Source organism: Onychostoma macrolepis, chromosome 14, assembly GCF_012432095.1.
Source record: "Onychostoma macrolepis isolate SWU-2019 chromosome 14, ASM1243209v1, whole genome shotgun sequence".
Taxonomy (NCBI): domain Eukaryota; kingdom Metazoa; phylum Chordata; class Actinopteri; order Cypriniformes; family Cyprinidae; genus Onychostoma; species Onychostoma macrolepis.
In genome coordinates, this window is record NC_081168.1 from 19,478,086 (window position 1) to 19,489,809 (window position 11,724).

An 11,724-nucleotide genomic window follows, 5' to 3' on the forward strand; every position below is an offset into this window, starting at 1 on the left:
AAGAATCCTGAAAATACATTTCATGGTTTCCACAAAAATATTAAGCAGCACAACTGTTTTTGCAACTTTGAAAAAAATAAGAATGTTTCTTGAGCAGCAAATCAGCATGTTAAAATGATTTCTGGAGGATCATGTGACACTGAAGACCAGAGTAACGATGCTGAAAATGCAGCTTTGCATCACAGGAATAAATTACATTTTAAGATATATATTTATATATTAAAGAGTTATTTTAATTTCTCAGTATTACAGTTTTACTATATTTTTATCAAATAAATGCGACCCTAAGCATAAGAGATTTCTTTCCAAAACATAACGTTGTTTGCATATGTTTTCTTACCAAACAAATGAGAAACAAAAAAATCTCATTATCTGAAAGCATCTTGTTATACTGGTCTATCAGATGTATTTAACGCAGTGGGTTTGCTGAACGTACTTTCTGCCTTCTCTTACACAGTTGACTTCTTGCCCATAGTGAAGACACCTTCTGGCCTGGTGGGTGAAGAAGCTGCCAGTCTGCCTGCACCTGGATTACACAGCCCGCTCAACATGTCAATCAAACATCCACTAATTGAGCTGCAGTGAGTACATGTGCTTATGATGTTTCCTCTGTCTGTTCTCGCACAATGGATTCTGGTGTTATGGAATATTTCTAGGGTAAAATGAAAAATGGTTCACGCTAACAGTCTGCGTCAGTGCCTTCCAAAGAAGATGTGTTGTAATTCTTTGAATTTCTCTATAAATATTATTTTAAGGAAGTTAGACCCACTAACATATACGCCATTTGCTGGGATTTTACTATACACAGGAGTGACCACGTTGTTTTATGAGGGGTTCTCATACTAGACTACATCAGATAAGAGAAAACAGAAATGGGATTTACACCTAGTAAACAGAGGCGGACAGTAACTACATTTACTTGAGTATTGTACACTTTTTGAGTATCTGTACTTTACTTGAGTATTATTTTTTCTGGAAACGGACTTTAACTTCACTACATTTGAATGACAAATATTGTACTTTTCACTCCACTACATTGCTATCAAGGTCCTCAAAGTAGAAAGTCGTTACTATGTAGCAGCTTTGAAAGTCAGTGGGTGATTTTTTTCTTCTTTTTTCAGACAGTTTATCAGTAATCACTCTTGTAGGGCTACATGAAGTGATTTCCCAGCATTTTTTGAACACTGACCAGTTGCAAATGTGATATTTATTTTGCTAAATTGTGTAAGTGAAAATATTACTTATAAAGCCACAGAAGACCTGTTGTGCATCTCCTAATAAAACACAATATTGGCGTTGGACTTGAAGCAGCACTACACAGACCGTTCTGTGTGTGACATCAAAGTACTGCGAGAGCGATTAGACAGCATTTTTTTTTTTTTTTGTCAAATAAGTCTTGCTGTTTTGCTTTTTTTGTTAAAGCAATGCTGTTGTAAAGTTATACAGTTACAGTTGTGTTGCTGGGTTTTAAAGCCGGTTTGACTTTTTCTTTTCTTCCTTATCACTTAGCACACTGTAAAACAAATTCCGTAAAATTTATGGTAAAAAACGGTAGCTGTGGTTGCTGGAATTCTACCGTAAAAAATACAGGAACAATATTTTAGGTCTTACGGTTTTAACTTAAATTTACAGTTAAATACCGTAATTTCATTAACGATATAATGTTAATATACCAACCTAATAAAGTACTGAAATCTGTTTTGTACCTTTGAAATACACTGATAACCACCAAATGCAGAAGGTGATGAGAAAGTCACATGATGCCCATCACAAGCAACTTTTAAATAATAAAATATAGAAGGTGCACAGTGTCATTCACACAAGCACTAAACACCATCATGGTGAGACTCATTAAACTGAAATATGCAATAAACATTAATTTAACAACATTAGATGTAACATACAACCCTAATAAACATAACTGATAAGAAAAAACTAAGAAGAAACATAGCTATTTCAAAGAAAAAACATCAAATTCAAACAAAATTTGAAATGCAACGCAGGGAATTCTGGGAACGTCAGTTTACGTTTTTTTCCTGTAAATTTGACAGGAACTTACCGTTAACTATTTAACAGGTTTTTACTGTAGAATTTTCACTGTTTTTTACCGTTAAAATCACAGTCATTTTTTACAGTGCAGTTTCACTGTCCAATCTGCTCAAATGTGGATGAATGGCTACACATAGATGTGTGCACACACTGTCAGAGCTGTGTGAGATCACTACTATCCTGCTTTAGTGGGAGTGGGTAGGGGTGTTCAATTTTTTTTTCCCCCATAGGTTTTTAACATTCTAAAAGCTCTTTATTCCAAAGATACTACAAGCTAGTCAGTGTATTCAGTAGGTGTAATGTATTGTAAGTTGCTTCAGAGGTATTGCAAGTATTACATACAGCAATAATAAAACAGTGCATTGACATAAAAATTAAGTACTTAAGTACTTTTAAAAGCAAGTACTTCTATACTTTTGCTTAAGTAAAAATCTGTCTTTACAACTTTTACTTATAATGGAGTAATATTTGACCAGCAGTATCTGTACTTTCACTCAAGTAATGGAGTTCTGTACTTTGTCCGCCTCTGCTAGTAAATGAAAAAAGTATTGTTATAATAAAAGGCAATACTTATTTTAATAATAAACCAAGAAATATGGGCTTGTTTTGTTCATTGAATAATGTGGGCATTGTACCAAATATTTTATCTAATATATGATTAGGAACTAATATTAGTTTCACATCTGTCTCAATGAGAAAGTGGGAAGTTGCTTATATTTCCGAATAAAACACTATTTCATCATCATCCGCAATGTCAAAAATTATTCAATTGATTACATAAACATACAAAGGAGACAAAAAAAAACTGAAAAATTCTGAAGAATCGCTATTGCTATACGTTTGAGACTGAAACTAACCAATAAGCACTTGACTTTCACCAACTGAGCTATGGCCATGATACAAATCATGAGGTTTGTGCTATTACTTTTAACCATGTAAAGTCCGACACAAAAAATAGTTTTGTTGAGTATCATATTTAAAGCATCAGGTTTTATGACTCATACAGTGTGATACAGGAGCATATACTCTTATTCGTGAAGGGAAAAAGAACAGAGCCAAACTGAGCAAAAACATGAAATTTGGTGCAGATGCAGGCATTATAAAATTTTATATCTTGTAATGTAAATCAGTGAAATTTTTAAGTAAATATAAATAAAATGCATTTAAATATAAATTGTCACTATATCTATATTTCCCAGTCTTATTAATATTTCTAAATAAGATGACATTTAAATGCTTAGTTTTGTGAAAGCTTTGTAGTTTTTATTCTGTGACAAAACATACAATGCAGTTCAATACAATGATGATTGAGAGATGAACGTTAAAAAACATTCCTGGAAAACCTGTACCATATTCGATACATGTTAGCATGATTCTTCTAAAAAGTGACGTAGGATAATAAAGTAGACCTGAGTTGCCTTCAGTTGTTCTTTTGCTTACTTTTATAAAAATCAGTATAGACTTCAGAATTGTTTAGAATTATACTAGAAGACAACAATCAGATGACAGAAGCAATGTAGTGGATTGTTTACAACATGTTTTGCAGATTTTTGATCATGTTGATAATTTGGAGGTCTTAGAAATTTTCCTATCAGATATGATCCAGTAGACTTTGATTAGACTTTCATCTGATGTTTAATAAGATGTGCATTGCACAATTAAACCCTACAGACTTAAATTAAAGGGATCAAGACATGTCTAGAGACTTCCAAAAATGATTATTGCTAATCATTTCTTCAGTGGTTTCTTTATGTTTGATTTACAGGAACACAATGCGCAGTTTCCGAAACCGGCACTCACAGGAAATTAGACAAAGCGTTTTCCATATTGATGACTCAACTGACAAACAAAAAACACCCTCATCTAAGACATCTGGTAAGAACCACAACTTTCTCACTAGAAAAATAATAAACAATTCTTTCAAATTTAAATGCTCATGGCCACTGTCCTCCTTAGTTTTAGCGGTTCCCACACCCAGTTCTTCTCAAAGCCCAGAATCCCCTGCTAATGCCAAGTCTGAGCAAGATCTCTCCACCATTTCACTAATCAAAAAGAATAGCAAAGAAAAGTCCAAATCACTGGAGCTCAAGGACACATCTCGACTTCAACATGAAAAACATTCCTTGGCAGAAGAGGTCAAAGCGCAGAAGGTAAAGTGACGATGTTAATAATCACTTCAGCTTCTCATATAAGATTAATCAACTGAAACTCACATATGTATGTGTTGTCAGGAGTTGGTGTTGCTGTTACATAATGTGCTAGAAGCTGCTCAGCTGGAGAAGCGCACCTGTGCTCAGTTTCTAGCCGCTGAGGGGGAGCAGGAGCGTTTGGAGCTCATCAGACACGGCGAGCGACGTGCGGCCGAACTGCGAGACCATCTGGAATCCCTGCAGCAAGAGAAAGAGAACCTACGGAGGGATCTGAACCAGAGGGACGCCCATATCGCCAAACTCCAGGAGAGTGTCCAGCTCCTGATGCACAAGAATCAAGCCAAACAGGAAGTGATAGTGAAGCTGTCTGAGAAGTTAGCAGTCTGTGGGGAAGACCAGCAGTGCACCAATGGGCTGCATTCAGAGGCCATAAAACAGATAACAATCGAGAATGAGAATTTGAAAGTGAGAAAATAAAGCATTTTTACATACAAATATATTGTATCACAATATATTTTTCTGTATTTACATAAAAAGTGTCCGTTTTGTCAATAGTATTTTATTATATACTATATAATAAAAATATACACACACATATAAATATATATATATATATATATATATATATATATATATATATATACACATGCATATAAATATATAGATAGATAGATAGATAGATAGATGCATTAAACTAATCAAAAGTGACAGTAAAAAAAAAACATACAAAATAGAATTCTTCAATTCAGCCCTGAGCAGCGTGGGGATATAATTTCTCAACAGCGACAGGATCTCTGCTTTCATATGCACCATTTCATTTTTTTTCTCCGGCAATTTCTGATCGCTGCACGAGGCGCCAGGCCTACTCGCAATACTCTTCCCCGTGTAGGTGTATTGTCGCAGACTTTTAGCCATTTATGTAGAACAATTTCAAAACGTAAAACGCCCAAAATTATAATTAACTTAATAAAATTTTGCGGAGCTCGCCCAAAACACAACCTACTGTAATAATAATAATAATAATAATAAACTGAAAATTCAGCTTTTCCATCACAGGAATAAATTTCATTTTAAAATACATTAAAATAGAAAACAGTTATTTAAAATGTTAATAATATTTCACAATATTACTGTTTTTACTGAATTTTTGATCATATAAATGCAGCAATAATTTAACTAACTAATAATTTAAATGTGCATTATTTATGAAGAGTTTATCTGCATTTTATGCTTCTTAAATGACTGTGCCAAGCATGATTGCAACTGTACTCAAAGCCCCATCGTGATCATATCTCTATTTCAGGACGATTTGAAGGCATATAAAACTCAGAACCAGTACCTAAACTCTGAGATCTACCATCTGACAACACTTTGGAGAAAAAGTTGCGAACAGGAGCAAAGTCTGATAGTAAAGGTAAATAATTTTTCAATCAAGGTTTCTTGCACCAAAAACAGACACATTTTTGCTACTGTCTTTACCCTTTGTACTGACTGGCTAATCTAAACCAGGGGTGTCAAACTCAGTTCCTGGAGGGCCGCAGCCCTGCAGAGTTTAGTTCCTACCCTGCTCCAACACACATACCATGTAGCTTTCAAATAAGCCTGAAGGACTTGATTAGCTGGATCAGGTGTGTTTAATTAGGGTTGGAACTAAACTCTGCAGGGCTGTGGCCCTCCAGGAACTGAGTTTGACACCCCTGATCTAAACACTAAATGGCTCTTTATGAACTGAGAATTTTGAGTTTTGAAAGTGTGTTCACGTCCACATCCAAAGATCTAGAGAAATTAAATTTTTATAATATAAGTGCTTTAAAATGGTCAGAGCCATTTGCGATGGTAATCTGAGATAGTAAACATCAAGAAGTGTTTGAAAATTGGATTTAGTGTTGTTAATGTGTGTGTGTGCGCCAGTGTGCTGTTCTGGAGGCCAATAGCTGTCAGATGGAAAGCAGATACCTTGGAATCCTCCAGAAGCTCCAGGACAGTAAGGAATTGAATCCAGAGCAGAGAGAAGCGATCAAGAAAGTGGTTAAAGATGCAGTTCGGGCAGACCTGAGCACCGCCGTCAAACTAAACTCAATCAGGTAAACAGTCCCATCAGTTTACCCCAAATACAAATTCTGTTATCATTTATTCACCCTGCTCTTTTCGTCTGTGGAGCCATGCTGTCAGCAGGCCTTAAATCACACACGTTCCCATATAAATGTTTGTCAGAGTTCTCTTTATGTTGGAACTCACAGTTCCCGACATTCCACAGGGATTACGATGAATATGGATTTAAGATTGCAATGGACTACAAAGTTGAGGACCTGAAGCTCCTTGCTAAGATCCAGGCCCTGGAGATCCGATCCCAAACCCTGCTGAGCCAGGAGGAATGCGACGGGCCATTGTTGGCTCGTTGCGCTCAGCTCCTGTTTGGACGCCCTGAAGGAGAACTGTCTTCATCCACAGAATTGAAGAATCTGCTCCGGACAGGCTTACCGCGCGAGTACCGTGCGAGGGTTTGGCGTTTTATGATACAAACTAGGACCAAGTCTCAAAAAGAGCGTCATCCCAATCGCTATGAGGAACTGTGCAAGAAGAGCAGAACCTCGCCTCACCTGGTGCCCAGACAGATCCAGCTGGACCTGGATCGTACGCTGACCTCCAATCAATACTTTTCCCCTCCTTCAAGCCCCTTGATTCAGAAGCTGGAGAGAGTTCTGCAGGCGTTCTCATGGCAAAACCCCACCATTGGCTACGTGCAGGGACTCAACAGGTAATTAGCCTCCATAGACATAAAAGAGGAGAGCAAGAGAATTGGCTTTGATTAGAGGTGATTATAGAACTAATGTGAGTAGTACAAGTAATGTTCTATCACAAGAGCTTTTTGACTGAATAGGCCACTTTTGTTAAAAAAAAAAAAAAAAGGGCAATTGGGTATGTTGCAAAGAACAAAAAATGCCAAATTTTGCCAAATGTGACCCGGGACCACACAACCAGTCATAAGGGTCAGTTTTTTTGAAACTGAGATTTATACATCATCTGAAAGCTGAATAAATAAGCTTTCCATTGACGTATGGTTTGTTAGGATAGAACAATATTTGGCCGACAACTATTTGAAAATCTGGAATCTGAGGGTGCAAAAAAAATCTAAATATTCAGAAAATCGCCTTTAAAGTTGTCCAAATTAAGTTCTTAGCAATGCATATTACTAATCAAAAAGTTCTGATATATTTATGGTAGAAAATGGTACAAAATCTCCTTCATTGGCATAAAAGAAAAATTTATCATTTTGACCCATACAATGTATTTTTGGCTATTGCTACAAATGTGCTCATGCGACTTATGACTGATTTTGTGGTCCAGGGTCACAAATTTACATAAAAAATAAAATATAATAATTTAATATAATGCATGTTACAAAAAATAAAAAGTGCCAAATTTTGGCAGATTTACTACAAACCACTTTATAAAAATGTCTTTACTCGATCATTTAAATGTATTTTTAAATATAAAATGTATTAAATATATTATATAATTTATTTCAGAGTTATAGTTTATAATATCGTATATAATTTAAAAAATAATATAATTTTTTAAAGAAGTCAGTATCTTATTTATTAAATCATTTATTAAAACTTGCTGATTTTCAGTGTGGTTCTGCACTCTACTTTTTCCCATTTATTAAGTTAAAATGTAATTGTTATTTAAATTAAACATTTTCATTTATATTTATATTATTATAAATATATTACATTTATCATTTAAGTGTAAATATTGAATATAAATCTCAATGTTAATATATAAAATATACAACCCAACATAAAATATTACATACAATTTATTTTTATTTTTTTGCTAAATCTGGAAAAATATGGCTTAAAAATGCTTAATTTTTCAATGCTTACCAGAGCTATGTTGTAAGTGACAGAAATGACATGCAAAGTGATATTTGCCTTGTCTGCCATGCTGAACACTGCCAACATACTATTTAATACTATAGTAAAGTCAAGTCACCTTTATTTATATAGCGCTTTTAACAATACAGATTGTGTCAAAGCACTTAACAGTATCAAATTAGAGGATAGAGTGTCAGTAATGTCTAATGATAAGATTAAACACTCAATTTTCAATTTTCAGTTAAAGGCATTTCATTATTGAATTCAGAGATGTCATTGTCTAGCTCAGTTTAGTTTAAATAGTATCTGTGCAATCAAATTGCGCGATAATCGCTAGAAATGAAGTGTCCCCAACTGAGCAAACCAGAGGCGACAGCGGCAAGGAACCAAAACTCCCTCTGTGACAGAATGGAGAAAAAAACCTTGGGAGAAACCAGGCTCAGTCGGGGGGGCCAGTTCTCCTCTGACCAGACGAAAGTTCAAAAGTTTATATTTCTATTTTAATTTTGTTGTAATTTCTAACAATAGTAGTATTATGTAGTTAGGTATTTTATTATATTTTAATTATTTTTTTTTATTTTATTGTATTCAATCGAGGTTTTCTCTGGGGGTCATCTGGGTGTCCTGGTCTCCGCTGACGATCAGGGCTGTAGATATCATTTCTTGGTGCTGATCCACCATCTGACCGGATACGGACTGAGAAACAGAGAAACAATACATGTTATAATACTATAACATGTATTGTACTGACATCTGGTGGTCGTTTGTTGATCAACAGCATTCTGATGAAGGGTACCTTACAGGCTAAACAGAGTTAGGTGTAGGTTTACCGTAAGGGCCACAATATCTATATGCAAAAACAAAGGTAAATAACACCATCGATGCCACTGTGTGCAGACTGGCAGCCATTGCTCTGCTGGTATTACAGGATGAGGAAGATGCCTTCTGGTGCTTGGTAGTGATTGTGGACTACATCATGCCTCCTCATTACTACACTAAAGACCTGGTGGGCTGTCAGGTGAGAACCCTGCATTAATCCTAAATCCTAAAACTTATTTTAATGGTTCAGACTTTCAGTATGGTCTCAGACTATTACTGTTTTTAAACGTTTGGAAGCAAGTATCGAACACAAAAACAGTAATTTTCAGAAATATTTTTCAATCTTTTCCATCTTTCTTCTTCCAATCTCTCCAGGCCGACCAGCGTGTGCTGAAGGACCTCATGTCTGAGAAGCTGCCTCGACTCACGGCTCATCTGGAAGCGCTAAAAGTAGACGTGTCACTCATCACTGTTGAATGGTTTCTGGTGTTGTTCGTTGAGAGTCTGCCTACACGCATACTGTTTAAAGTATGGGACGCCTTCCTGTATGAGGGCATCAAGGTACCGTAAAGCATTCTGGGGAGATGCTGTATAGATCAACACCCGGGTCTGGTTTCTGGATAATCCACTGAATATTTTGCGACAGTTTTGTTTGTAATATGATTACCCTCATTTTGACCCTAATCCAGTTGTGTAAAAGGCCTACTTTTCCCATCATTTTCACAAACATTACAAGCCTACAGGTCAAATACGAGGACACAACATTGAACCAAATCCCTCATTCATGTCTCACAGGTGATATTTCGCTATGCATTGGCTCTTTTCAAATACAAAGAGGAAATCATCTTAAAGATCAATGACAGTGTTGAGATGTACCAGTATATCCGCATCTTCCCCTACACCATTGCGGATGGAAGGTAAGATGAAGGATAGCAAATGGAAAAGAGAAAGTACAGAGTGTGAAAAAAAAGAGCAAGAGAAACATAAAATATACATACAGAATACAGTATATATAATGAACTAGCATGCTCTTCTACAGTATGGAATGGTAATATTATCGTGCATATGATGCATTCTAAAAGTATTAAAGCATTATACAGTAAATTTATTCATGCCTTATGCTGTAGAATATAATGTATTATTCATAGTTTCAACTTTGAAGGAATATAATACATTTTACCTCAAGACTACTCTTTGAAGATATCAGCAGGTATTATAATGTATTGTTTATGATAAGAAACAAAAGGACAGTATATTAATAAGCATTGTAACCTCTAAAACACATTTTACACACTTAAAAAGAGTTCTAATTATGTACAAGCAAATTATTTAAAAAATATAAAACATTGATGTATAAATCAAAATATTTTTTACAATTGTAATTTCAATAGTATATATTATATAGGTCAATCTAAATTTATACCTGTATATACACACACATATATATATATATACACATACATACATACATACATATATACATACATACACATTAGGGTGCATCAAATTTGAATGGGAAATTTTAATTTCAAAATATCAATTTGGCTGGCATTGCATTTTGTTCCACTTAACATAAAAATTACTTTTGCAAAGTTTTGAGGAATTTCACTGAGATTTAGGGGTGCCACCTAACACATGAACTTTGGCGAAATTTCGAAAAATGTGCAATTTTTTGTCTAATTGCCAAAAGGTTGACCTGGAAATGTTGAGTACAGTGAACTTTTATACAGTAACATGTTCTATAGGGTTATCAAAGTAAAAGTTGTTTGTTTGCCCTTTGTGCAACTTGGGCATTTCTCAGAATTCAACTTTCAAGATTCTCCATTAATTTGTCCTATAGACAAAATGAATGGAGGTCAATGGGACATGTTCACGTGGTCTTACCCTGAATTTTGTGCAGCAGTGATGGATGTCGGACACACATATAAAGTTTAATTGACTTTATTGTTAAACACAAGGGGCGATACTGACACACTTAAAAGAACAAACCCTCTCTAGTGGCTAACTCACTGGCAACTAACGGGGCCTAAATGGTAAGAGCTGACACTAACTACAGTAAACTTAAAACTTAATTGCTCAGTCTGTGCCAGAATCTGCTCCAATGAGCAACATCATGTTAATTTACTGTAACAAATACAATGCTACTCTCAATAAACATGAGACATCTACAGTGGGTACGGAAAGAATTCAGACCCTCTTAAATTTTTCACTCTTTGTTATATTGCAGCCATTTGCTAAAATCATTTAAGTTCATTTTTTTCCTCATTAATGTACACACAGCACCCCATATTGACAGAAAAACACAATTGTTGACATTTTTGCAAATTTATTAAAAAAGAAAAACTGTAATATCACATGGTCCTAAGTATTCAGACCCTTTGCTCAGTATTTAGTAGAAGCACCCTTTTGATCTAATACAGCCATGAGTCTTTTTGGGAAAGATGCAACAAGTTTTTCACACCTGGATTAGGGGATCCTCTGCCATTCCTCCTTGCAGATCCTCTCCAGTTCTGTCAGGTTGGATGGTAAACGTTGGTGGACAGCCATTTTTAGGTCTCTCCAGAGATGCTCAATTGGGTTTAAGTCAGGGCTCTGGCTGGGCCGTTCAAGAACAGTCACGGAGTTGTTGTGAAGCCACTCCTTCGTTATTTTAGCTGTGTGCTTAGGGTCATTGTCTAGTTGGAAGGTAAACCTTGCCCAGTCTGAGGTCCTGAGCACTCTGGAGAAGGTTTTGTCCAGGATATCCCTGTACTTGGCCGCATTCATCTTTCCCTCGATTGCAACCAGTCGTCCTGTCCCTGCAGCTGAAAAACACCCCACAGCAT

General features: G+C 35.6%; 1 protein-coding gene across 8 annotated transcripts in view; it reads left to right on the top strand.

Annotated features, from left to right (window-relative positions):
• The window catches only part of tbc1d2 (TBC1 domain family, member 2), a 39,124-nt gene that overhangs the window by 8,991 nt on the left and 18,409 nt on the right, over positions 1-11,724 (top strand). For 6 of the 8 annotated variants that reach the window (XM_058798803.1, XM_058798799.1, XM_058798802.1 and 3 more), the window contains 10 exons: positions 458-581; positions 3,815-3,924; positions 4,006-4,199; positions 4,281-4,664; positions 5,503-5,613; positions 6,111-6,283; positions 6,457-6,957; positions 8,978-9,098; positions 9,275-9,460; positions 9,695-9,816. In XM_058798803.1, coding sequence (XP_058654786.1) covers positions 458-581; positions 3,815-3,924; positions 4,006-4,199; positions 4,281-4,664; positions 5,503-5,613; positions 6,111-6,283; positions 6,457-6,957; positions 8,978-9,098; positions 9,275-9,460; positions 9,695-9,816 — 2,026 coding nt within the window. The remainder of the gene's footprint in view (positions 1-457; positions 582-3,814; positions 3,925-4,005; positions 4,200-4,280; positions 4,665-5,502; positions 5,614-6,110; positions 6,284-6,456; positions 6,958-8,977; positions 9,099-9,274; positions 9,461-9,694; positions 9,817-11,724) is intronic. The other 2 variants (XM_058798801.1, XM_058798805.1) reach the window with 1 other exon arrangement.